The sequence below is a fragment of the Plectropomus leopardus genome, chromosome 20 (assembly GCF_008729295.1).
Source record: "Plectropomus leopardus isolate mb chromosome 20, YSFRI_Pleo_2.0, whole genome shotgun sequence".
NCBI classification, from domain to species: domain Eukaryota; kingdom Metazoa; phylum Chordata; class Actinopteri; order Perciformes; family Serranidae; genus Plectropomus; species Plectropomus leopardus.
In genome coordinates this window covers 24,974,563-25,002,272 of record NC_056482.1, presented here as the reverse complement: position 1 = coordinate 25,002,272, position 27,710 = coordinate 24,974,563, and the positions used below count along the sequence as shown (strand labels likewise).

The following is a 27,710-nucleotide window of genomic DNA, read 5'->3' as shown; positions in this document are numbered from 1 at the left end:
AGCAATGCAATTTCACTTGTCCTTTTTAAATTACAACTTGACAAAAGTAAACTTAAGTAAAATTAACAGTTAGCCATAAAGTAAACATAAATTAAGGTTTATACTTACCTTCCTTTTTTTAAGGGAGTCAGTTTCCAAGATTATTTAAAGTAAGATCAACTTGTCAGATTTTACAGCGTAAAAGATTCCTCTCTTACACACAGTTTGTCAGCCATCTTACCGTGATGGAGCCGATTCCTCCTCCGCTGCAGGAGCGGAGGTATCTCTGCTCCTTGGTGGAGATATCTAGCAGGACAAGCAGGTTTCCTGCTATAAAGATCATCGTCCTGTCGTCCAGCAGCTGCAGATTCCCCCTGCGCCCACTGTCATAGCCGAAGGAGTGACTGACAGCAGGATTAAGGATCAGATTCACTGTTATTTGCAAGTCTGATGAGAGAAAGTTTGTGTTATAAAATGTTTTTTTTCATAAGCTCTTTTTCAAAGGATACGAGAGGTGCAGGAGGTTCTCTGGGATTTCAGAGCCGGGAGTGATGAAAGGTCTGGAGTGAAGTTCCTCATATTTGTAGGACATGTCTGAAGAGAGACGCTTTTTTGATCCTTTTTCAGCCTCCTGCTGCATCACCAAGTGTTCAGTATCACATCCTGTAAGGGAGGAAACATTTGGCAGAAGCTTTCAGGCACCAGTAATTTCACTTGTGTTGTTTAGTGTTTTGTTTTCCTTTTTTTTTAGCAATCGTACATGCTTAATAAACTCTTTTTTGTGGACAAAATCAGTGTTTTATTCTCTGTGACGCTTGTTCATTCATTCTAATTCTAATGCAGGATGAGGCCCTTTAGCAGTGACTGAAGGCTCTGGATATGGCGTGTGGTCAGGTCCTGTGAGATTTTTTGTAAAACAGTCTAACTTGAGAAGAAATAACCCATAAACCCTGAGCAAATTGGCTTGATTTCTTTAAATAAACATGGGAAGAAGGCAGTGACCAATAAAAGTGGAAATGGCCTTAAGATTTGCAAGATACTACTTAAAAGTACAAAAAACACCCGTAATTAGCAAAACAAAACAAAACAATTCCAAAAGGTAAATAAAAAGTGCTTTAAAATTACAATATTTATGTAACTTAATTTAAAATATGTAATTATTACAATTATAAAATAGTTTTCCCTAGCTTTTTTTCTTTTCTATAGATTGTATTTCCTAATATTTGTGAAAGGCGTCTGAATGCAGCACAGGAAAAGTACCGTCAATTTAGGTTTTTAAAGGGTTAAATATAATTATCTCATTTCATTTTCTTCACAAAAATGATTGAATGCTAAGATTCAGGTCTACTGTATGTTTTTTTTTAAAAAAAGGTTTCATACACTACTTAAAATCAATACGGCCTCACGACGTGAAGTTTTGGCGACCCCTAGTGAGGGTCGGGACCCACAGGTTGGGAACCAACGTTACCTCCAGTGTGTCCCTGTGAAGCTGTCTCAGCCTGTCCAGCGACAGAAGTTGTGTTGTCTTCAGACATTTCCACCGTTAAATCACCTGCCTCTCTTTTTTAAATCTGTAAATTAAAACGTAAAATTCATTTTTTTAACCTCACTTTAACGGCAGTGAACGCGGTAACTTAAAACACACCGTTAGCAACTACATTTTAACTAATTCCGAATCACATTAACACTCATTTAAACGTTTTTACGTTATCTTTGAGTTATATTTTAATGTCTACCAGCCTTACCTTGTAAATTTGGCTCCGTAATTTTTAGACTCCACAAGTCCGTTTTAAGTTTGGTGGCGTTGCTAGGCAACAAGATAAGGCGTTCCACTGCAAAGCCTGCTGGTTAATGTAGTCTTCTAGATCTTTTAAGTAGCTTTAATTCTATTATAGTGCACTCGAATAAAGGGCTCTGCTCAGTTAAAATATAATGCCTCAAAACAATATATAATGTTATCTGGATTATTGTTTTGCTTTGTTTTCTGTTGTGTCTGTTTTATGTTCTAAATGTTTCTTTGTTTGTTTGTTTTTTTCTTTTTGTTTTTATTTTTAATTGTTTCAGATCTAATACTAAATGATCATTTTACTGTTAAAAAAACCTTACTCTTGTGTAATGTACAGTTTATCTCGAAAAACGATCGATCTACTACTAAAAGGCCAGAATATAAAAAGCTTAAAAACGATTTCAACTTTGACACATAACCATGTTGTACAGTCAATTCAATTTAATATATTTTTACTTTTCCATAAAATAATGAAAAAATATAAGTCCCCTAATTACACGGAGAAAAGGATGGATAATAACAAAGAGTTAGGGAATAGCGTCCTCTTATGGCCTCATCTTTTAACTCAAGGCTTCAACGCAGCGTCCAAAAAAACTCAGTGCATTTTAAGTTAATTATAGAATTATAATTATCTAATGATTATATTTATGATCATATAACCATACAGTAGGCTAAAAATAAATATACAATCAAAAAAGACGGACAAAATTTACGTAATATTTAAACAATTCCAATTGTTTTAGGTTTTCAACTTTTTTTATTAGGTTTTGGAATAATAAATACATAAACAGAATAAAATGACTTATTTATTTAAATATTTTTCTCAAACCTATCGACAGTATAATTCAACACCTAATGCATTCCATATTGAAACTGAAAAGTCTTAATAGTCTTATAGTTTTTACCGATATGAAATTGATGAGTTTTAAATTTTTTGTTTCTTTAAAATTCATATTAAAATCAGTTTCTCTAAAAATATAAACAGTTTTTTTTGACAAATCATTTTACGTATACATTTTAATAAAATATGAATAAAATCAGTTACGTACCTTTTATCAGTTGAAAAATTGGGATTTTTAAAAATTAGTATTACGACTAATTTAAGATCCTATTATTAAAGAGCCCTCGTGTCCCTGTAACCATAGAAACGACTTTAAATGCCACAAGTAAACAAACTTGGCCCCTTCACAAAATCGAGAGGACTCAAAGAAATCCTGATATATACTGAAATTGATTTAAAACAGCTGAGTTGATTGGAAAATTAAAACGTGATTAAATTTAAAAAAATTAAATGTTCATGTTCTACTACTTTTTCTGCGTTTTACGGCAGCTACGCTTCAATATGATTGGACGTCTTATGCCGTAAACCGTGTTGGTTACTGAACACATGGGACGGTGGTGGACAGCGTGTGTACGCAGCTGAAATGTAAGTTACACCACTAAAAAACGATGTTTTAACTTTTTATATTTCGCCTTAACAGTACGTATTAACCGCAGGTATGCGTGGCGTTATAGACAGTACAATAATATCAGAGGACATCGCTGTTTATGCTGTTAGCTGCTAGCTTCGGCTAATCTTCGTGATAACAGTCTAAACTGATAAAAATTTAGTAAATACGCAGCATTAAAATGTTAAAGTAAGTAACGTATTACCTGCAAAATGTGCTTGAATATAATTATGTAATAGGTAGCTTAATCGTGGACGAATAGTTAATCCAGAGTTGTAATTTATTAATGTGTCGGTATGAAACAGTTTGTGACTCCAAACGATGTTTATTGTAAGAAATAGTAATATGTGCGATTAAAACTTCATTCTGCAAATTGACTTCTAAAAGTAGCAGAAGGTTACATTTAACTGGATTAAAAGAAGCCTTATTAACACATTATTAACCCTTTGAGACCTGAGCAACATGCCCCCCCCCCCAAAAAAAAGTTTAAAAAATAATAAAAAAAAGGTTACACACAAAAGTGAGGAAAAAGCAAACAAGAAAATCACCATTAAAAAGTGCTGAAAATAAAAAAAGTATTTATTTTCTATATTTGACTATATTTTTTCTGTAACTTACTATTTAATATAAGATTATTATAATAATAAATATATTTTTCTGGACATTTTTCCTTGTTGATTTTCTAAGAAAGACTTAAAACAAGTTCTGGAAAACGCTGTGGAAGTCATGAGTTACACATTTACACATGAATACACACATACATATTTATACATACAGTTGAGGTCAAATCATACTTTTGTGAAAGCTATGTCCAAATTTTAAAATTTAAGATACTTACAGCAGACACTTGTTTGGGGGGAGCCCAGATTTCTGATAACTTGTATGTCTGTCTTTCAGCTGTTGTCCTCCTTGTCCACTGCCTCCATTTGTCTCTTACGTTAGGATGGAGGCTAAATCCAAAAAACCCTTTTCTCCTAAAGGAGGGAAGAAACTAACACAAAAAGGAAAAGGTGAGCTGTAGTTAACATCAGCGAACATTTGACACCATAACCATCGTTCGGGTTTGTCATCGGCGTGTCTGTCTCTGTCCAGATGCCATAGGGACCAAACTCGGTGGAAAACCTGGCGGTAAAAAACCGTTCAAACCGTACAACAACACAGAGAGGAAGGGCAAGCCAGGGAAGGGAGGAGATGGAGGAAATAAAGAACGAAAGTTTGCTTTCTCCAAAGCCGGGACGGGGCCGCCGAAGAGGAAAGCGCCATTCAAAGGGAAATATAAAGAAGATGAAGAAGGTGGAGGTGAGAAAAAAAGAGCCTAAAGCCTGTCAGCTTACAGTTTGGTTTTCAATGTTCAGTCTCATGTCTGTGCAGCGCCACGTCACGTATCAGTTAACTAAAAAAATAAAGGTACAACACAGCAAGTAAGTTCAAGTGTCAAGGAAAAGTTAGTCAGTGTACAGTATAAATGAAGTACAAATACAGCTTGAAATACTATATACACTTAATAAACATTAAATCAGACAGGATATAACTACTACTACCCACTTGTAACTGCACTATTACGCACACAGACTTGTATATATTAGGTAAAATTGTTTACTTAGGACTTGTACATATGTAAATTTCAAACTATATATATTTTTTTATATTTAATGTTTAATTCCTGGAGTCAAACTCCTTGTTTTTGTAAGCATACGTGGCCAAGAAAGTGGATTCTGAGGATATAATAATATGAAATATATATATAACAATATGAACATGTGCTTGTGCAACTCGATCAGGTCCAGCGGCGAAGAAGATGAAGGAAGGCGAGTTTAAGCCGAAGACGAAGGAGCTGACGGAGGAGGAGATGAAGAAGAACCGGCAGCAGAGGAAGAAGGATCTGAAGAAGAGCAGGCAGCAGGCGGAGAGGAAGGACATGTTCCAGATCATCTGTCAGTGCAAACAAGTGTGGGGAAACCTCAGGAGGTACACACACACACACACACACACACACACACACACACACACACACAGTCAGACAGTCAGAGCTGAATCTTTAACTCTTACCTTCTTCTTGCTTTTTTTATCTTTTCAATTAAAAAGACATTGACATTTAAACTGAAACGTTCCACTGCAGATCATACATGTGTATTAAAACTAGCCCCACATACATGCTCATTAAACTCATTAAAAAATAATAAACAATAATATCTTGTTCTGAAGATGGCGAGCATCTGAAAAGCACCAAGTGTCTGGTTATAAAAACATGCTCTTCTTCTGACTTCTCTCTGTTGCACAATGATTGCAACACTATGAATTAGAGTTGACCGCTACTGGATTTTTAAAGGCGGATAATAAAAAGATCATAAGTCGATCAGCTTAACCAGACCCTTAAAAGTTAAGCTGTCGCACACATCCAAACACTGCTGAAGGCCGTTGTTGGACCAACAAAAGATAATTAACAGCACACAGAAAGGTGTGCACACGGTAGATCCCTGAAGTGCAATTCCTAAGCACATCCACAAGTGACGCTGCGAGCTACTGCTCTTCTTCAGACGTCTTCAAGTCTGCGAAGAGCATCGAGAGCAGTTGATAAAGTTATCTGGTGTGTGTGTGTGTGTGTGTGTGTGTGTGTCAACAGGAAGAACTGCGACAACGACTTAAAGAAGAAACTGATGGAGGAGCTTCTCGATCTGATCCAGGGGAAGATCAAACAGGTGAGTCTCACTCTGGCTGTTCAGGTCCGTCCTGCAGTTTAGCTTTAGAGTGTTAAATCTCGCGGACTGTCGTTTCTGATCGCGCTCTCCCGCCTCCAGATGGCGTACGCTCACGACTCGGTGCGAGTGCTTCAGTGCTTCATCCAGTTCGGCAGCCACGAGCAGAGACAGGGAGTGTTTGAGGAGCTCAAAGGTGAGCAGAAACTGTTACTTTAAGTTTGTGATTCTTATGTTTAAAACTCGTGTGTCTTTACTTAATTTTGAAAAAGCGACTTATTTAAACCATCAAGGAAAAAGCCAGAAATATATTAACCCTTAGAAAGCTGGAGCACCATCACTTCTGGTGCAGCTTTTAAATGTTGTCACAATAATTTTAACATTTGAAGCCTTGGTAAATTGGTGATTTTTTTTTTTATTCTCAAAATCATGGCATAAAAGGTAATAAGCAACTTGGTAATAAATTCCACAAATTGAAAGAAATTAGTAGATTTAGAGAATTATTTTCTAGAACAGGAAAAATGTTGAGGGAAAACTCTATAATTATAATGACATTTTAAAATTATTTTTATTATTTATTTATTTTTAAAACTCATTTACTAGTATTTTCTTGTTATATTTTATGATTTTTTTTTCCTAATTTGGGGGTCATTTCTTCTTTAGTTGCTTGTTGTCAATCAAGCCAATTTGCTCAGGTTTCAAAGGGTTAATATATTGTCAATGCTCTCTGAATAGGAAGTGCAAATAAAACTCTTTTTGCAGTTGAGGATTTTTTTAAAAACTGAGTCTAATCCATTGAAGCTTGAAAATGCTTATATTAATGTGCAGTGATGTCACCAATATGCAAATGAGTGCATGATGTCATGAGTTGTGGTCCAGCTCCTGGTTTTATTTCTGTGACGTACGAGTAAAACTGCAATTAAACGGTAACTGTTTCGATGCTTTTCTGTCTCTCATAGACGACATCATCGCTTTGTGCAAGTCGCAGTACGGCAAACACGTGGTGAAAAAACTGCTGATGTACGGGTGAGTCAACCCAGATTACTTTCTTCTTCTTTTCTCAGCAGACGCCCAAATTTCAATCAGCAACACTCCAGCTGCATGTTCGACGCCGTAGGAACATTTTGTGTCTACGTTTTTCCTCCACAGCAACAAGGAGCTGGTGGCAGCTGTGATGAAAACATTTAAAGGTCACGTGCGGCCGATGCTTCGGCACGCCGCCGCCTCGTCCATCATCGAGTACGCCTACAACGACAAAGCCGTGCTCGCGCAGAGACTCATGCTCACTGAGGAGCTTTATGGGAACACCTTCACCGTCTGCAAGGTACACACGGCTGAATGCAGACATTATTATACACCATGATATCTGGCAATGCTGAAGGCCTTAATGTGTCTCCGTGTGAGATTAACTGTGGTGTTACGTCTGAGAAATACCTGCTGACTGAATATTTTTCTGCCTCTGCGTCCAGTCGTCGGTGTGCAACACCATCGAGAAAGTTGCAGAGGCGAACCCGGAGAAGATGAACAACATCATCGACGAGATGAAGCAGATTCTCACCCCCATGGCCCAGAAGTAAGACAAGAAAGAAAAAATGAAATGCAGATAACAGGAAAACAAAGTATAAGCAGCTGTGAAAATATTAAGTTAAACTATTGCCATAAATTGATTTTGAAATGAGTAAATTCTTTGTAAGATGAATAAGATTTAGGTGGTTTATGGTTTTTATCGTTACTAAATTATCATTAAACTATCTAAATGGTTTTGTTGTTGTTTTTCAGAGAACAAGTGATCAAACACTCTCTGGTCCACAAAGTCTTCCTGGATTTCTTCCTATTCGCAGCCGACAAACAGCGAACGGTAAGCAGCGCCAAACACGTCACATAATGTGTTCAATATTTGAATAGCAGCACGTTTAAAAAAAAAAAAAAAAAAAAGAAGAAGAAATTAAAATATTAGCAGAAATCTGAGCTGTGAAGAAGACAACCCAAAAATCCTAAAAAAAAAAAAATCAGAGAACTGTAAAACAAATAAAACTAGAAATCATTTCAAAATAAAAGGCTTATAAGTTAATTTAGTGCTCATTATATTTAACACTAATATCTTTTTGTCCTCTTCGGTTTGTATTTGTTCTGATGCGAGCAGGAGATGATCGAGTCCATCAGAGAGTCGGTCGTCTACATGGCTCACACACACGACGGAGCACGAGTGGCGATGCACTGTCTGTGGCACGGGACGGCCAAGGTGTCCGCACACACACACGCACACACACACACACACACACACGATGATAGCCTTTCAATGGCATGAAATAAAAGGAATAAAGTAAAATAAATGTTGCAGTGTTTTTAATTTGAGTAAAAGTTTTTGTTTTCATGTTTCAGGACAGAAAAGTTATAATCAAAACGATGAAGACGTACATGGTGAAGTTTGCCACGGTGGGTTCTCGCTCCTGCTTTACTAACTGGATTTTAGAGAGTATCAGATTGTATATGATGATTTTTTATTTGGAGGAAAGGTCTGAACTGAGGCTTGGTGTTTACCTTTGTTGGCGTGACGGTTTTCAGATCATCAGGTCTTTAAACTCGTGTCGTTAATGTGTCCGCTGTTAATCGTCCTCACTCTGACTGTTTCTTGTCCACAGGGAGAGTTTGGTCACCTGGTTCTTCTGGCCATTTTCGACTGTGTGGACGACACCAAGCTGGTCAAACAGGCCGTGCTCTCAGTGAGTCTGACGTCCTGCCCTCTGATGATGCTGAAAAATAATTTAATGTCGCCGTCAGGTCATGATTTTAAGTTGTAGTTGTCCTAAAAAAATCTTGTCTCACCTGTTTAGGAGATCTTGTCGTCTCTGGATGAGGTCATCGGCAATAAATACGGGAAAAAGGTTTTGTTGTACCTGCTGAGCCCCAGAGATCCCGCTCACCTGCTGCCAGAGATCATCAAGGTGCTGGAGAAAGGAGACGGAAACGCACACAGGTAACAGCCGCACGTGTGTGTATCGATAGATTCAATCTTTCACCAAAATCCTCCTGCTGTTCAAACTAAAGGTATAACATGTGACAGCTGACAGTAAGAAGTAATCGGTATATCAGTCGACCCCTAATACTGATAAGACTATTAAATGTACAAAATGAACCACGCTGAGTTCAGCTCTGCTTCTCATCAGTAAAAAGGACATGGCGACTCGGAGGAAGGAGCTGCTGGAAGTCGTCTCCCCCCCGCTGCTGGAGTATCTCCGTGACAACGCTGCCACTATGGTGATGGACAAGGCGTCCAGCGTCACCATCAGTGACATCCTGGCGTCAGCGTGCGGGGACCTGCGACCCGCCATGACGGCTGTTGCTCAGCTGGCTAATCACGAGTTGGTGCCCGGAGGGATTGATGGACAGGTAAAGTGTGTGTGTGTGTGTGTGTGTGTGTGTGTGTGTGTGTGTGTGTGTGTGTGTGTGTGTGTGTGTGTGTGTGTGTGTGTGTGTGTGTGTGTGTGTGTGTGTGTATCGAGAATGCTCACCAGGAGACGCAGCCATCTTGACACACTGATGTAACGTCCTGCTGTTCTTCACTCTGAGTTTTTGTTTCTGCTGCAGCTTCACATGGCGGAGCATCCAGCAGGACACCTGGTGCTGAAGTGGCTCATGGAGCAGCAGGACATGACGCTGGCAGAGGCCGGCAAGGAAGGTAAACACACACACACACACACACAAACACACAAAACACACAAAAGACTTGTTGTAATAAACTGTTCACTGATGTTGAGGTCTTTTTAGAAATGGAGATAATGCTGTTGTTAAAGGAACAACAACCAGTATGATTGTAACACGACACAAAATTCACGGTTAAGTGTGTGCTCGGTTGTGGGGTCACTGCTGACCTTTTTAAAAAAAATTAAGCTAAAAATGTTCAATTTTTTACATTGCCCCACTAATGACTATAAACTTATTTTAAACTTGTTTTTAAATAATTTCAAATTAACTTTTGCCTTTTTTTCTGCACATTTTTTTTTTTTTATTGTGATTTTTATTTTGAAATTTGTAAATCATTTAGTGATTAAATTTACTTAATTTACTTACTTACTTAATTTTTTTTTCTGTTACTGGAGTCCTTTTGCAGCTTTTTGATGGCAAAAACTCAAAATAATAGTAAGTAAAGAACTTAATGTTCACACACGCAGAGGACGCAGACTGCACCTAAAACGTGCAAACTGACCAAATCTCCACCAAACTGCATTTAAATCAGAAAACTTCTGCAGACAGAGGTGACAGAAATTTAACGTGTGCAAAATATAAGTTTAGATATCACTAACTGTATCCTCCGTCTCTCTGCGTCCTCCGTCCTGTTGTCTCATCTGCTGTCTCAGAGCGGTTCGGCAGGATACTGGTGGACACAGTGGGAACAGACAATCTGAAGACCTGGGTCAGAGTCAACAGAGGGGCCATGGTGCTCTGCAGGTCAGTGTGCGCACACACACACACACACACACACTTACTTACAACAAGACAATCACATTACAAGATACACTGTTATTACTTAAAGGGTCAGTTCACCCAAATCACAAACTCCTCTGTAGCAGAATCTATATTTGTCCAGGTTTTCTGATTCCTGCTCCTGATCTTGGACACAGGAGGTGACTGGTGTTGTGGTGCTCACAGCAGTGAAACACTACATTTAAAAAAAACCCCTCCTCAAAAAGGAAATTCTTCTTTCTGCAAAAAGTGTCCAAGTTTCTCTTAATACTCCAAAACATGTCAACAGTTTTTAGGGTCTATTGTATGAAACTGTTCAAAGTGGAATCTGTGGATTTAAAGATAAATATCTGATGTTGTGAGCACCACAAAAGAACTATATTGTGTTTGGGTTGAGGCAGAAACACAGACACACATAAAACCAACAAAAACTTTTTCTTCAGTGCCTCTAGTGAACAAAGAATAAAAAAATAAATAAGAGAAAATTCAACGGTCTACATTTAACAGCAGCAAAACTATTTCAAAACATTAATTTACAAACTCTCAGTACTCGTCTCCTCAAAGCAAGACTCCATTGACAAATCATTGATTTTGGCGAAACCTAACTAAACCTTGAGGACACCAGAGTCACACAATAATGCAAACAAATTGACAAAAACAGCAATTTTACCTCGCTGAACACTGGAGCTGCTTTTCTAACGCCGACTCGAGAGCACAGATACACTTTTAGTTCAGTTCGCCGTCAGAAAGGGCCGTCTGTTTGGAGCACTGAGCAACGGCTGGATAAACGAGACTTTGATTAAACTGCACAAATGTTGCTGTTGTTAAACATAAACCCCTTTAACTGCAATTTAGCAAGATTTTTTTTCATTTTTTGTATTCTTTGTTCACCAGAGGCATGAGTGAAAAACCTTTTCTTTAAAACGCCAGTGTTACTCAGGGTGAGTAATTTATATACAACGGCTCATTTGAGGGGCGAAGTATCCCTATAACAAGATCAAAAGTCTCATATCACATTAGTTAAACTGTTTACATGTTGACATTAAATGATAAACAGTAAAATATAGGAAATGTTGTCATTGAATAACCAGTGTTTTTGTTTTCGGTGCAGCCTCCTGAACAGCTGTGACAAGTCTGTGGCCGCAGACGTGAAAGCAGCGCTGGAGTCCATCAAATCAGAGCTCAGCAGCATCAGCAACAACAAAGGAGCTGAAATCCTGCTGGAGAATCTCAACAAATAGACTTTTTTTTCTTCAAACAGACTGGTGATATTGATGCATCACTCCCTGTGCAGCTGTGGGTATTTTCCCATCAAACGCCGACAAGACTGCGAGTGTCTGTAGCTGCAAATGGGAACGATTTCAGGAAGTGGACACGACCTGGAACACTTTTGTCCGTCCGTGATAGAAAAATGGACGTGAATTTGTATTTCTGTCTGTAAATAAACATGTTTGCAAGTGATGCTATGAGAAAACTGGTCAAAATACACAGATGCTGCTTGATTGCAGGAAGCAACATTACACGTAATGTACACTTGTAACATGCGACTTGTTTTTTTTTTCAATCGCTTTAAGTGAAACTCAACATTTCTTTCGCAATAAAAGCACACGTGGTAAAAGCACTATGCCCTTTGAGCTGCTTTTAGAGTGAAACATCTGCAGAAGTGTTGGGTTTGACTGTAGCTTAATTTAAAAAAAAACACGTGTACAATTAATGAGCAATTAACAGCATTTCAATTACAAATTAACAAAGAAAAACCAAAATTGATGATTGGTGATTTGAGTGAACTGGCCCTTTAACGCAGTGAATACAAACCGCAGCACAGGTTCTAGCTGTGCAATGGTCCTGATCGTTGCACAGGTTCTAGCTGTGCAATGGTCCTGATCGTTTGTGCCACCCTGTTTCAGATGTTTATTCCAAGATTTTGTACCTTGTGAGGAATAATTGTACCAACTAAAAACACATGTTTGCAATAATAAAGATTATTCTAATTACTAAACTACATCTCCTACTTTTTTCACATTTTTGTACCAGATGGTGTATTTAAATATTTAAGCGTAATAGACAAACAAACTCAAACTGTTGCTCTCCAAACATTTAAAAGGTTTAACCCTTTGAAACCTGAGTATATCAGTTTAATTTCTTTCAAAAACGAAGAGGCAGCTCGAAACTTTGCAAGACAATAAGCAAAAAAAACCAGAACAAAATTACCTTAAAATAAGCAATAGATAAAAATAACAAGAAAATGACCTTGAAAAAGTGCAGAATATATATATATATATATATATATATATATATATATATAGCTATAGATAGATAATACCATTACACACACTCACTCACACTCACTCACTCAGACAGAGCTGCAAAGCATTATGACGACAAGATAAAGAGACATAGGTTTATTATTAGAGAGAGACGCACAGGGGAAGATAAACATGTCTAATATCCACGGTCCAGATGTCGGCTCTTTAACTTATGATTTATTTCAGTCACGTTGACGCTCGCTCCCGGATTACTTGTGAGCTTTAGAGTCTAATGGACAGATTGTGGTGCGGACAGCTTTAGCATCGATGTGCACTATGTTAGCTTTAAAAAGAGTATGTAGCATCTGTAGTGAATAAATGAAATAGGAAAAAAGACGCACCAACAGTTTTTTTGTTTTTCAGTCTACTTCTCCGACAGCTACCTTTCTCCGAGTTGCATGCTGGGAAGAATTAACAGGGAATAAACAGGGACAGAGGATAGATGGATAGATAAAAAGGATGCATGCTTAAATGTACTCTTTAAAAAAACAAAAAACAGTCCAGGTGACAAACTCACAAATGTCTTAAATGAGGTCCAGAGTTCTCAGCAGGTCATTTGTCCAAACCGCCACGACTCCTTTAGTCCAGTTCTGGGTCTTAAAGGTAAAATGGTCATTTCGTGTCCCTTGCAGTTGCTCCAGATAAATCTTATCATAGACTTGAAAATGTAAAACTAATCTCACCGCAGGCGTGCCATCCTCGGCTGAACGGCGTCCTCGCAGCACTCTGCAAACCTTTTTGCCGCCCTCTTGGCGAAGTGCACCTTCCCGCGGGCCTTGGTGACAGCGGCGTACTCGTGGGACTTGAGTTTGGTGTAGTAGTCGGAGAACTTGTTGTAGAGGATGGAGATGGGCATGCCGTTGAGGATGACCCCAAAGGAGATGCAGGCGAAGGCGAATATTCGGCCCAGGTTGGTCTCTGGGAACATGTCGCCGTAGCCCACCGTGGAAATACTCACCTGAAGGAAGAAAAACCAGAAAGAACTAAATATAACGATTTAACTCCAACATGAGATGTTTTTTTTTCATTTTTAAGTCTGTTCTTGAACTATAGACTGTATAACTATAGACTGTAGTGATGCTTTACTTGAACATAAACAGAATTACGGTTCTAAGGGATTTTCTCTGGAGAGAATATCTAAACTAATGTTTTTACTCACATATATTGATTCTCTTATTCACCTGCTCCTGAAATGGGTTTTAAATCAAAATTGATTTAAACAAAGAAAATCAAAACTGAAACAAAAACCAAAAAGGAAGGAAGGAAGAAAAAAGAGGGAAAATGTTTTTTTTTAAAAAATACAAAAATAGAAAATAATATCAGATTTTAATAAATCTAATAATTTCTTTTTTGTGAGACATTTCTTACTAAATTAGTCATTGACTTTTTGCATTTGAATGCAGCACAAAAAAGCAATGTCTCAATGGGTTAACCCTTTGAGACCTGAGCAAATTGGTTTGATTTTTTAGCAAGAAAATTAGCGAGACATTAGTCAAAACTGATAATAATTCTAAATAATTTTAAATATGTAATTCTGATCATTATAGATACAGTTTTTATCTCTAGCTTTTTTTCTTTGTTCCTTGGACATTTTTGATATTTAATTTTTTAAATTCAAAATTTCTTGCAATATGTGGAAAATGTATTACCAAGGTGCTCATTGTCTTTTTCCCCGTGGTTTTGAAAAAAATCTGAAACTAATCTGAAAGCAGCACAAGAAAATTGATGTGGCTCCTGGTTTCAAAGGGTTAAAATAATGGCTGCTGTATTTTGGACTGATTGAAGGTGAAACACACAGAAAGTGGAGGTGGCAGTTACCATTAGAGAACAGGCGGAGATGACTGACAGTTTATTTGAGTTTGTTTATGTGTTGTTGACTCACAGCGGCCCACCACCACGAGTGCGGGATGGAGGTGAAGTTGGTGTTGTAAACGTCGTGCTCCACCGTGTACACCATGGCTGAAAACATGAAGATGCCCATGCCGATGAAGAGCAGCAAACAGCCCACCTGCACGAACAAACACACATCCTATTCTGTATATCTGCTTTAGGTTAACTTTTTTGCTCATAAGTCAACGCTCATAGAAGTTTCCGATTTCTTAGTCCACATGCACCGTTCATACAGGCCATGCCCGTTTCTACTGACATATTTTTTGTTTTTTTTAACCCCCGTATTTAGCTTATTTGATACTGACCTGCTGGTAGCATTGTCTCAGGGTGAAGCCGAACGCTCTGAGGCCTGTCGAGTGACGAGCCAGCTTCAAGATCCTGAAGATTCGCATCAGTCGCATGATCTTCAGAACCTGACCCACCTGCAGAAAACACAGAAGAAGAACCAATAATTAAGAGTGACATAAATAAGTTAGGCCTGTCAAGTATTTAATTTTTAAAATTGTGATTAATCTCAGAATTTCTATAGTTAATCGAGATTAAACGCATTTTTAATAATGTTTTAAATTCCATTATTTTGCATTAAAAAAACGTTATGAAGTCTATACTGACAAGCTAAAGCAATTCTCCCGAGGTTACAGGGTGAAATTTTGGACTTTTTAAGACATTTTTAATGCCACTAGGATTTAAATTTAAGACAAATTTGGCCTTTTTTATTGGTCAAGGTGGAAAATGAAAAGATCTACTAAAACTTGTTAATTTGCCATTCAGCTGGATGTGGTTATCATATATGAGTGTTTTTGGCTCCCTGCATAATGTTAACATGAGAGGCATTTTGTAAGTTATTTAAAGTAGCAGATTTACCAATTATTTTGAGATGCATGTAAAGACAAAAAAAAATAATGATACCTACTTCCCATTTTTTAAGCATTTGTAAGACTTTTGAAAGATTAATTTAAGACTTTTTAATAACAATTAAGGCCTAAGATAATTTCAATAAGGAATTAAATGACAAACAAAAAACTGCATGGGACTAACATAAAGTAGCCTAAATTTGCAGCATTATTTAGCCCCCTTAAGGAAAAGCTAGCATGACATGGTCGGTACCATACTGGTTTCACTAGGTCTTCTAGTTTCATTGGGAACCAGTATCATCACTCTGGCTTTTAAACTGCATCGTGATTAACGCATTGTTGCTGACAGCCCTAAAATAAATCTAAGAATCTCATCAGCCAGCTTTTACCTTTCCAACACGCGCCACCGTCTCGATGTCCCCTGAATGAGGGTGCAGGTCCGCGTCCTCGAAGTACTCCAGGACGATCTGCAGGTAGTGCGGCAAGATGGCGACCAGGTCGACTGTGTTGAGCATGCTGCGTCCAAAACTCTTGAGGTCGGGGGTGGACACCACACGCAGCAGGTACTCCATCGTGAAGAAGGCGATGCAGAAAGTCTCCACGTACTCGCCGTAGAATCTGCCGCTGGGCAGGCCTGACGCCGTCTGGAAGAGTTAAAAATAAAATATTTCCTTGATGAATTATTATGCCATATTAGCTCGGATGATAAGACGTTTGGAGAAATCAGCTTTTAAAGATTTTGGCTCAAAAACACTGATACAGTTTGCTGCTTAAAGGAATAACTGACCCCCTAACAAAATTATCAAACTTTTCCATGACTTTTAAAGACCAATAACAATAAAAAATTAAAAAATGATTGCCCCACGTGGCTGACACTCTCAGACGTTTGAGATTTCAAGTGTTATTAAACATAATGCCAGCAATCTGGCAGATATGGAGACAAAATGTGGAGAGAAAATGTAAAAATGTCTATGATAGAAAACAAAATATTACACACGGACGCATATTAGACATACAGTACTTCCACAGCTATAGAAAATTACTTAAACACAGAAGATTCCAGAAACAATTTCATTACACAAAACTAAATTACATGACTTTTCCAGAATTTCAATCATTTTTACTAATTCCACAAATTTCCCATGCCTGGAAAATGGGATTGGGACAATTTTTCCAGGTTTTCCATAACCATTGTTTTAAATCTTCTGGCTTCTTTATCCGTCTATACTCTATATTCGTACATGTTTTTTTTGTTTTTTTTTTTATCTCAAAAGCACATGAATTTTAACATGTTATTAAAGAATAAAACCATATCCTAGCAAATGTATATGCATTAAAAGCAGTGCTTTTGATATAATAAATCACAAGAGTATTGTGAAATTACAATTACAATTACACACACATAGTAAAACACACACCTTGTACTGCATCTCGTCCACAGTGTTGAGTGTCATGGCAACCAGCGATACCAGCACGAACATGGAGGAGGCGACGGCCATCAGCTTGGCGGTGACCGAGGAGAACGGCTTCTCCATCAGGTTCCAGATGATCCTTCGGATCGTCCCGAAGGCCAAGCCGTCAAACAACACCTCGTTCTCCTCGCTCTCCAGCTGGATGACACGAGGCAGAGATGCACCCCAGACACAGAACACAGAGAGGAGAAACATTAATATTCATGGCAATAAATAAAGAAATACAAGTAAAAAAAAACATTTTTAAAAATACAGAAACAATATAGAACACTATTTAAGCACAAAATAATACATTATGTAGAAACTAAGCATGTATATAAGGAGTGAATGAGAGTAAAAAGTTGATAAAAACATCTGATTTAAATGAGGACAGAGCAAAACAACCAAAATTTTCAAATCACAAACTTCTTAATCTTCTTATCATTACTTTATTTATATAGCACCTTTCAAAATAGAGTTTACAAAGTGTTTTTTACTAACAAAGCAAAGCAGAAATGGGATACATAGACGGCGAAACAACAACAGAAAGCCAAACAGTCCTACTGAGCACAAGCGAAAAGAAACCAGGGTAGAGTTAAACTAAAATTAAAAGCAGAGGACAAACAATGCAAGCTATCAGGGTGCATAATGTTAGTATAAAATAAAATTTAAAAAATAACAACAGAAACAATTAAAGCAATTAAACCACATATAAAATAAAATAAAAGATATAAATTACACATTAAAAAGGTAAAATAGATTTAAAAAAAAAATAAGAGAAATAAAGAAAGACTAAATAAACAACCCTAAAATGCAGCTAAATTAAAGAAGCAAACACAAAATGTCAAGAAAACACAACAGGGGAGAAACGGGTGCAACAAACTGCATCAGAGTGGGACTTCTGTGATGGAAAGATCTGTCTAAATCTGTGCCGAGAAAAAGCTTATTCTCCACTCTCCATCTGTCAAGACGGCGGAGCGGAGCGGTGATTTATAATGTAGGTCAGCCAGACTCAGACATAGCCAGCAGATTACTGATAAAAAAAAATATCTCACAGGTAGAAAAATAAACTGCTGAACCACTAAAATCTAGAAGGTGATGACCTCTTGACATTTTTATTTATGGTATTTTTAAACAGAGCCTGGAGGGGGAAAATAGTAATAAGCAGATAGTACAAAAAACTGGGTTAATTTAATTCGCAAACATGATCAACAAAAGAAGAAACGACCAAAAGGGCAGGGAGAAATCTGTGAAAAGTACAAGAAAATTATGTGAGAACGTGCCAAAAAAAGGGAACAAAAACAAACAAACAAAAAAAGAGAAAGTAAAGCAAAAAAAAAAAAAAATCAAAAACAAAACAAGAAATGACTTGAATTTTTTTTTTAAATTCTAATAATTCAGTCAAATAATTTTAAATATATAATCATGACAATTTTAAATAGAGTTCACATTTTTTCCTGTTTTTCCTGTTTTTTAAAAATACTATTCTAATCTCTTTCTTGCGTCTCTTGTTTTTTATGTTGATAATATCACCGCCTTTGGTGCTCATAGTGTCAGTAAAATTAACTGATTGAAGTGTAGGGAATCTTAAGCTGACATTTTAAGTAATATGTCCAGACAGAAGTTTAAACATATATACATACTATATGTCAGATTCTTCTATCCATTACAAAACACACAGAGCTCACTCACCTCTGCTATCAGCTGTTTCTGTATCTTCAGTTGCTCGTTGAGTTCGTCTTGCCTCTCTTCGAAGGAGATGCGGCAGCAGCGTTGGCTGTTTTTGATTCTGACGCCCCAGTAGTTTATCTCCTCCAGGAAGTTGCGGGGACACAGCTCTTCTTTAATGCACAACACTCCAGTTCTGACAGAGACAGGAGAACAGGGTCCAAAATTATTCCAAGCAGAAGAGGGGACACACATCTTTCATGTTTTAATGTATCTTATTTTGACCTGTAGAAGTTGAAGATGTTGTGGAAGATTTTAGGGTCCCGGTCGAAGAAGAACTCGTTGCTCTGGACGACGTAGTCATCACACAGGTCCAACTTCCTGCTGTGGTCTGTGTACGTGGCCAACTGTCCGATCCGTGTCTTTGGATACCGGGCGGCTAACCTGTAGGGCAAGTGGTACACCTGGAGGAAAACAAAAGAGAATAAGGTGAAATATAATAATATGAAAATATTCATATAATGGAAAGTACGACAAAGCTTGAATCATTTGGAGAGTGAAGCAGAAAAACACTAGAAGGCCTTTAAAACAGTTAAGTGTGAAAAAAATACACATTTAATAACTGACTTTTGCTGACCTGTCTGTTCATATGTCTTTAAAGCAGGGGTAAGCAGTTTTATTTTGGCATTACTGCACAAAATTCCCATTGCAAACTTTAAACATATCGTGATTCAAATGGTCTGAAAGAAAACTAGACCCATACACCTCTTCTTGGAAGATTTCAATCTTTAGAAAAGACGCTGTGGCGAGAGACTTTGGTCAATCAAGGACATTTTAGAGGGACCAAGTTCATACTGGCTGTTTTACAAATGCAGACTGTACGTGCACGTCTCTTTAGATGGTAAAAACCAGATTCAATGGTTGAAAAAACTGAAGAAAAAGTTGAGATTACAGCATTGGCAACTACTGAGAAGCAACTCCAGAAAAGGAAGACTGACTTTTAAAAAAAGAAGTCTAACAATAAATGATCTTACAGACTGAATAATTGCCCCTGATGGTATTCAACATGTCAAATCAAGCAGTATGTTCATTAATTAAAGTTACCGTTCCTCCCACGTTGATGTTGAGAGTGAAGTGTTTTGTTGGAGACAGCAGCACGCGGGAAGGAGACACCGGGAGCCGATCCTCCTCCTCCTCATTTTCGTACTCAGCGTAAAGATCGTAGATGTCTCTGCCTAGATCCTACACAAATAAAAGAGAAAGATTACGATGATTAATCCAACATTTTAAGCTTTTATACAAGATGAAAGAGACCATATAAAGAAGGGATCAATCTATGCAGAGAACGTACTACAGCGTATCCACAGGTATTAGACACATAAATTTAATGCTTTTTAAAACCTTCAAGATTTTTTTTTATCCAAATTAGGACAGACTTTAGCAAAACAAAATCTCTTCATTATTCAAGCATTAAAGCAAGTGTGGTCCTGTACAAAGAAAGTATGTTTTATGTAGGAATATAGTCATAAGAGTGAGTTTGATTGATTGCATTTACAAGTAGGAGATAAAAAGACAAAACTGGATTCAGTGGTAAGTTTTTTCCTGCCTGCACACTTGGTTTTCTGCAATTTTTTTATTTTTGACATAATTTGGTTAATTTCTTTCATAATTACAATTTACAAACTCAAATACACAAGTTAGTATACCTTACATAAACAATAAGTCACTGCCTTTAGAGCATTAAAAACAGAAGAAAAAAGACCGTAAAGGTGCAGGCTGAAGCCACTGCTTATTACAACTAACATTTTTACATTTTTTTTCTCTTTTCTATGTTTTCTGTTTTTCCCTTAGTCAGCTCCATTTAAATTTATTCAGTGCAATAAAAGAAAGTAACATAACTATATTAAATAGTTCTATTAAAAATTGTACGAAAACAACCAACCCAAACACATTTCTGCGTTCTACCAAAAAAAAGGACAAAAAAAAAAGAAAATTCCCAAACAGTTCATTCAAGGAAACTACTGAGTAAAGGTGTGATTTTTACTGTCAGCTAGGAGAAGCAAAAGTCTGTACACTGCAGGGCAGAGGAGCATTCAGACGCACTAAAAGACACATAAAATAAGAATAAATAAAGTGTCTGACCTGCATGGAGTTCCATGGCTTCACGAAGGTGCTGGTTAGGTCCACATAGTCGGCTTGCTCTTTGACGGCTTGGCGGCTGGGAAACAAACTCCTGCTGCGCGCTCTGAGGTGGGTCAACATGGTCGCTGCTGAATGTCTGTGCCGAAAATCATTTAACCTGCACTGACAGACATCCTGGCAACTCTAACACCATCTATCTCTCAAACATAACACACACAGCTGGCATCCTGCACAAAGCCTTGTTGTCATAAACACACACACACACACACACACACACACACACACACACACACACAAGGCGGGCAAATGGGTAAACATGCATGCAAGGGTGGGAAATGTTTTCACACTAATTCACAGAGAAATCATGTCAACATTCATACAGCTCACACACATACACACACACACACAGTATTGAGGTAGGAAGTGACTCTCGGCATCTAATGCGGCTGACTGAGACGATCTGGGTGCTTAAAGTTTTAAATACTGTGATCCTCTTTGATCCATCTCTTGATCTCTCTCTCTCCTCCCACTTACTCTGACGTCTCATAACTTTACACATCTGCTTATCCAGAGCTGGACGGCGTAGCTGAAGTCAATATCATTTTTTTTTTAATTTAAAGTTGCTTTAACTTATTATGGAGTAAATACGGATCACGAGGGCATGCTTTCACCGTCTGCATTAATATTGAAAATCAAGATCAACCAAGTTTTTGCCCTTCTGCTCCAGGCCTCTTGCAGCTTACGGCACGTTAGATTTAAGAATTTTTAATGGAGGACTCCAACTTGTCCTTTGCAGCCGTCTATCAGTCCCATCTCCCAGAGGCTGCCCTCCTGGACTCCCAGGACCCTTCCAATGCCTCTTGAGGACTCCAACTTCCTGTGGGCCACCCTCTATTGGGCTCATCTCCTGGAGGCCACCCTCAGGACCCCTGGGACCCTCAAATTCCCCCTGAGAACTCCAAATTTCCCTGGTCAACCCTCTATTAGGCCTGTTTCCCAGAGGCCGCCCTCCAGGACTCTCAGGACCCTTTCAATGTCCCTTGAAGAATCCAAATTGCCCTGGGCAGCCGTCTATCAAATCCATCTCCTGGAGGTCGCCCTCCAGGACTCTTTGAACCCTTTCAATGCCCCTTGAGGACTTCAACCTGCATTGGGTTACCCTCTATTCGACCCATCTCCTGGAAGCAGCCCTCCAGGACCCCTGGGACCATTCAAACTCCCAGAGGACTCCAAATTCCCCTTAACAGCGTTCTGTTTCCTGGAGGCTGCCCTCCTGGACCCCTGAGACCCTTGCAGTGCTCCTTTACGAAGTCCACCCGTATCTCTGGCCCCTCTCCCAAAGGCGAGGCCGCCCAGATACTGTTGCAAAAACACATGATCAGTAGGGTAAAAGTGTCTAATGACAGTGTAAACCCAGCTCACGTTCCCTGTTAATGGGTGAACACTGCAGTGTTTGGTGTATTCTGATTCATAAGAACTGACACTGAAAGATCAAAAAGTGACGTCTCTAGAAATGTTTGGCTGCCACAAGCCAGTTTTCCCTGTGGTGACTTTTCTGACACCTCCTGCTCAATAATACACTTTACTTTTACAATGCAATTCTGTCTGCCATGGCACACATCTCCTGGGAAAATGAAGGCTCGATTATGGCACAAAGTCATTGCACAACGAAAATAGGACGAGTGTAGTGTTTTTTCTTTTCCTGGGTGACACTGACTGCTCTAAGGATGACATTTTTCTGTAGAAAACTGCTGAAGTTAGCTTCGCCCTGATTCCCCAGTCAAAAAGTCTAACTTAGTGGCCACTACGGTTGAATGACATCAGTCATGTGATGCCATGAGGCACGAAAATACTTTTTCACCATAGACTTACACAGCAAAAGACAAGTAAAATAATCAGTGCATGCATTTTGTCAGAATTTGTTCTATTCAGTCTGATTAAATTTGGAAAGTCTAGAGCTGAAACATGACAAGATTTGACTTGATATCCTTCTTGAGTCCAAAGACTGACATGATGTTATCAGAAAAAAACATGTAAGTGAGGATCAGAGAATGGCCATGATGATTCAGAGCTCCCCACTCACTCGCAAGACACAAAAGCCACTGACAGCTATTAAAGTCACACAGCTAATAAAGCCGAAAACTCCACCTCCTCTGTGCATCCAGCACACGCTTTAATCTCTGCAAAAAAATAAAAAATAAAAAAATCACAGCTCCTGACTCATCATGGCCGTATCACTCCGCTAAGGGAACAAACAGGAGGAGGCCTGTTTGTTCAGTTAAAGAAATGGGATGAGACATCGGAGCGCTATTAAGTCGTTTTATTTGGACCGAGTCCAACTCCATCCGCTCATTATCCCAGTTTAACTGCAGCAAGGATTAATCTCCACCTATCTGACTGCTATCAGTGGGACGAAATCCGTCAAACACACATGGATTACAGCAGAGAGGTCAAATGTGTAGGTCTGAGTTAAAGGAAGGACTCTGCCACAGTCGGCCTGTATACCTGAATTTAAAAAAAATGCATTAACAGCAATAAAAATAAAAGATTCAACATCTTTAGACATTCACATCTTGTATTCTAAAACCCAAACAGTATTTAAATAGGCTATGTATCAAATACATTCACATTAAATAAACAATATTCAACATCAAATAACTGATTCAATCTAGGGGAAAAAATCAAATGCATTTGATACAATCTCTGGTAATTTGTAATTTGCAGTGTATTATTTTATGTGCTTTTTTGTTTGAAAAAGTTACGTGTAGACAAAAAGTTTTTACATCAGTGTGATTGAAACTATGTCAAAGTGCTTCACCCCGAAAACCCCAAGCAGCTGCAGAGTGTGGCTTAACACAAAAATCATTCAATTCATTCTTTGCTGGGAGGCTTATTCATGCGTTTCAGGTGGGGAAAAAAGTGTGTAATGGGTTTACACGTCACTGGAGTTAAAGGAATCTGTTAACTGATTAGCTGTGGTCTCTGTGGCCACAATTTGCCGATAAAAGGGACCCTGAACTTTTAGTTTGGCCACACTTTGCCGCAGAATCAAACGGCTACAGCTCTGAGTGGCTGCTGCAGCTTTTCATAGATGTAACATTGGAGCTCGCCACAAGCCACACTCGCCGCTGCTTGGTGTGTTCTCGGCGTGATACTTATAATTTAGCTCAAACTTACATGAAAGCTTCAACATGGCGGCATCCTGAAAATCCATCAGATCTTGTTAATACTTGAAAATGAAAACATTTACAAACCAGTTTAAGAAGCCATTGGAATACATCAATAAAAGACAAAGTCCTGTAAAAAACAACAACAAAAACCAAATAAACAACAAAAAAAATCATCCTGTTAATTTTTAAGATGTACCCATTGTAGTCATGTTAGCATTTGGCTCATTTTGGAGATGTTTGACCTTTAGTCCAGTCCAGAGACGAAAAAGGACAAATGCACGGCCACAAATAAGTGAGAAGGTTGGACTGTCATGTCTGTTTTTTAATATGTTGTTTAAAGTTGTTATTATCCACTATGCATGCACTCTATAGGTTAGACAGCGAGCATTATACTAAACACTTACTCCAGGCAAATAACGGGCTAAAAAACAGGTAAGGGCATGTTTTGCAAACTGTTTAGAGATCGTGGAGGCTCTGATTGGAATTAATGACCTCTCAGCTGACGTGCATACACATGCACAGAGCTATGTGGAAATGAAGCATTAAAAGGGAGCATTTTTAGATTGCTGTATTAGTACGTAAACTTGCACTCAAGTGAGCACTTTCATGTTGGAGATGCTCCATTGTCCAAAATATATTCTGTAGCATTAAAGATCCCATATTGAATAAAACTGCTATAAAATGCTTCTACATTGCTGTTAGTCATTACCCAGCTGCACTGATGGTGCAGAGATGCCGAAAGCGCAACTCTGGAAGACCTGGAAACACTGGTTTATTTAGCGCAGTCTGGGTTTCTTCTGGAGTAAACCTTTAAGAGACAGGCGCTAAAACGAAGCGTTTCATATCGAGGGAGAAGTCAAGTAGACAATGCAAGAAAAAAATTGCTTTGAGAGTTAAAGCATGTTTTTGTAGAGACAAACAATACAAGTATGGACCTGAAAATGAGCATGATATGAAACCTTTAAGATTCAGTGTATCTTCAGAAACACACACTTGCATGCACGATATGCAAGACAGGACGCCTCGTTTTGAACAACGTTGTGGATTAGGTTTTAATTCTCAAGTGAATTTCAAATCAGTTTCTTCACAGATACAGAGCTTTTGAAGTTTTAATAGTAGTATTCCCCCTCACTGTACAAGGCTAGAAAAAGGTCACAGCAACAGCACACAAACATACAAAATAGTTTTACCAAATTCAGTTGTCTTGTCATTTTTTTTTCTCCTTTTTTTTTCGGCTTTTTCTTTCTTGTTAAATGAATCTGAACTCTAACCCTTGTATGATGCCCAACCATAGCAAAAAACTGATTTCAAGTCAAATGTATACAATCTTATTTACACAAGGAACATTTGATCAAAGTGCATTGAAGAGAGTCCTGATTGACGGTCATGTCTTTGAGGGATGATGGGTAAATATATACAATGTCTACAAATGCTGTACCGATGGTGATTCTTACACCGCTTATAATAATAATAATAATAATAATAATAATAATAATAATAATAATAATAATAATAATAATAATAATAATAATAATAATAATAATAATAATAATAATATGAACACTGGCTGAAAAAGCAGCTTGAAGAATGCTCGCTGGGAGGTACTGTTGACAAAATCATAAAAATTAACCAAATAAATAAAAGTTACACCTAAGATATTATCGCCCAAAACATGATCATACATAAATATTCACACATCTGAGCCCGTTGGATCAGACGGGGCAAGAAACAAAGTTTGGATTTAATTCCCCACGAACGCCTCACTTTTCAAAATATGGTCATAAAGGAGTCACGCGCCATCAGGTCGGATCCAGACAGCTCAGATCCAGTTTTAAATCCTGTCCAGCAGAGTCGATCAGTTTGGCGAGAGAAATACCGTGTCCTCTTGTAAGTTTTCCACCTCAGTTTGAACACAGAAAGCCCCGTTAGAAGTGTTCAAAATGTGGATATACACCGTGTTTCTCTCGTGAAAAGATGGCGTCGGACTCCTTTAAGAGGATGTGGAAAAACAAACAAAAAAATAGAAAGGAAGCTGTGGTCCAAAAATAATGTGGACCAAAAGGAAGAAAAAAACACCGAGTGAAAACAGTTATGGACACATAATTCATTGTAGTATTCACATAATAAATAACATTTCCTCAAGTCATCCTCTCCACAGATAATGACATAATGCACTTCAGAAGGCATGTGGTCGTACTGTAAGGGCTGCTGCTGCTGCCATGGACAACCGGCGACCCGTAGGAACGTGTAGGCGCCATGCGACGCCCCCGGGTTGCCGCTAAAACAAAAACGATCATGATAAATCGTCATCTGTGCTCACTATAGAAATCTGGAGACAGAGAAAGGGAAGGGGAGGAGAGAAAGAAAAGGCGTAAGAAAAGTTTTGTGTGTTTTGTCCTCGTTAATAAACAGTGAGAAACAGCCTGGCTCCGCCAAAATTGAAAACTAGATTCAAAAACAAAAATTTAAAAAAAAAAAAAAAATTCAAGGAGTTTCAGTTACTGAAAAAGTAGGACTTCACTCAAAGCAAATAATTCATTTTCAAATCCAAATTTAATCTTATTTTAGGCAGAAATGTATAAAATCTTCAAATAAACAAATGAAGAGAGCAGTGTTTCCAAGTTTATAATCTCTACGTGGCATTGGCTGATGACTCCATGTTTTTGTTTTTTTTTCTCCCTCAGTAGCAGTTTGAGGAATTTTGAGCGGCAGGTTGAATAATCTGTTGATCCGGTCAGAGCTGATCAGATCTATAGATAAAAGAAGCAGCTGTTGCAGAGTTCAAGCAAACTTTTAGACCTACGCAATGAATTGTTAAGTTTTACTTTCTGCTGCTCCGTCTGTGCCCAGAGGACGCTCTGTGCTCCGACAGTGTGGTGCTATGATTAACTTAACTCTACACATGTTCCAATTGGGCTTCAAGCGGTCCAGCACCAAAAACTGAAAATCAATTTGTAGCAGCAGAAGTTTTGATCGTGCAGGCCCGCCACTAATAAATGAATATAATAACAAAGGAAAATCATCTTTAAAATTGAACCATCTGAAAGTGGAACAATGGGAACAATGCCAGCTGGAACTGAAGTTTCACTTTCAGTTTTTGGTGCAGCTTCATGTTGACGCAACACTGAAGAGGGAGAACAACAAATCACAGAAAAAGTCAGCTCATGAGGTAAAGTCATGTTAAGTTTGGCCATGCCAACATAGGCCTTCTAGTTTTGCTGGCGGTTTAAAAATGGACTGAAATAAAAAATAAACTACGATGTCAGATGGGACACTATCAAAGAGAGTGCACCACAAGCCGGTAAAGAGTCAGAATTAAACAAAAGAAAACGAGGAGCCATTTCTGAATCATAATGACCTGAATAAAACTTTGGTCAAAATATAAGACAGTGCTATGTGGTTCATCTGATTTTCAAGGACTTTTCAAGCACTTTGTTAAAAAAGGGCCTATTTTCAAGTATTTTCAAGTATTTTACTACTTGATTTTTTCCCTCTCCAAATTCAAGAACTTCAAGCACCTTCTGTGAACCCCGTTTAAAGTTAATCATCACGTTGCATCTTGTTTGTTTCATTTGCAATCAAAAAAATAAATTAATAAAAATATAAAGACAATAACATTTTCATTGCCTGTGGTGTGTTGCAGCTGTGAGGGTGACAGCGGAGGTGTGTGTCCATCTTGTGGCTCTGGCCGGGTTTAGGTTAATCTGTTTAATCTGTGTGCACAGAGACGTGCTCTGTGTGCGACCCACAATGCACTTAGGATTACTAAAGGCCACAAGGTCGGGGTGAGAGTGGAGGTCATTAACACTCTTATCCTCTGGGTCAGGATTAAATCATTTGAGCTGCACAGGTGCTC

General features: G+C 38.2%; 4 protein-coding genes across 4 annotated transcripts in view; 1 reads left to right on the top strand and 3 right to left on the bottom strand.

Annotated features, from left to right (window-relative positions):
• Positions 1–1,490, bottom strand: part of LOC121960107 (cilia- and flagella-associated protein 44) — a 30,463-nt gene extending 28,973 nt beyond the window's left edge. The window contains exons 1-3 of the mRNA XM_042509706.1: positions 1,448–1,490; positions 489–642; positions 221–383 (exon numbers count right to left, since the gene is read on the bottom strand). Of these exons, the coding sequence (XP_042365640.1) occupies positions 221–383; positions 489–619 (294 nt within the window). The 5' untranslated portion in view covers positions 620–642; positions 1,448–1,490. The remainder of the gene's footprint in view (positions 1–220; positions 384–488; positions 643–1,447) is intronic.
• Positions 1,491–3,131: 1,641 nt separating this feature from the next.
• Positions 3,132–12,372, top strand: pum3 (pumilio RNA-binding family member 3). Its single transcript, XM_042509204.1, has 18 exons — positions 3,132–3,191; positions 4,111–4,223; positions 4,306–4,512; positions 4,995–5,181; positions 5,837–5,912; positions 6,012–6,105; positions 6,869–6,935; positions 7,059–7,233; positions 7,379–7,482; positions 7,689–7,767; positions 8,053–8,151; positions 8,292–8,345; positions 8,552–8,632; positions 8,744–8,886; positions 9,077–9,299; positions 9,498–9,588; positions 10,268–10,358; positions 11,485–12,372. The coding sequence occupies exons 2-18, from the start codon at positions 4,157–4,159 to the stop codon at positions 11,612–11,614; spliced, it is 1,968 nt and encodes a 655-aa protein (XP_042365138.1). The 5' UTR covers positions 3,132–3,191; positions 4,111–4,156; the 3' UTR covers positions 11,615–12,372.
• A 986-nt stretch (positions 12,373–13,358) lies between these two features.
• Positions 13,359–20,804, bottom strand: kcnv2a (potassium channel, subfamily V, member 2a). Its single transcript, XM_042509998.1, has 9 exons — positions 20,685–20,804; positions 19,647–19,784; positions 18,828–19,006; positions 18,567–18,738; positions 16,842–17,033; positions 15,813–16,067; positions 14,875–14,991; positions 14,562–14,687; positions 13,359–13,637 (listed from the first exon to the last, which is right to left on the bottom strand). The coding sequence occupies exons 1-9, from the start codon at positions 20,802–20,804 to the stop codon at positions 13,359–13,361; spliced, it is 1,578 nt and encodes a 525-aa protein (XP_042365932.1).
• A 4,076-nt stretch (positions 20,805–24,880) lies between these two features.
• vldlr (very low density lipoprotein receptor) overlaps positions 24,881–27,710 on the bottom strand; it is a 68,864-nt gene continuing 66,034 nt past the window's right edge. Inside the window, 1 exon segment of the mRNA XM_042508911.1 lies at positions 24,881–26,183. Within this exon segment, the coding sequence (XP_042364845.1) occupies positions 26,148–26,183 (36 nt within the window). The 3' untranslated portion in view covers positions 24,881–26,147.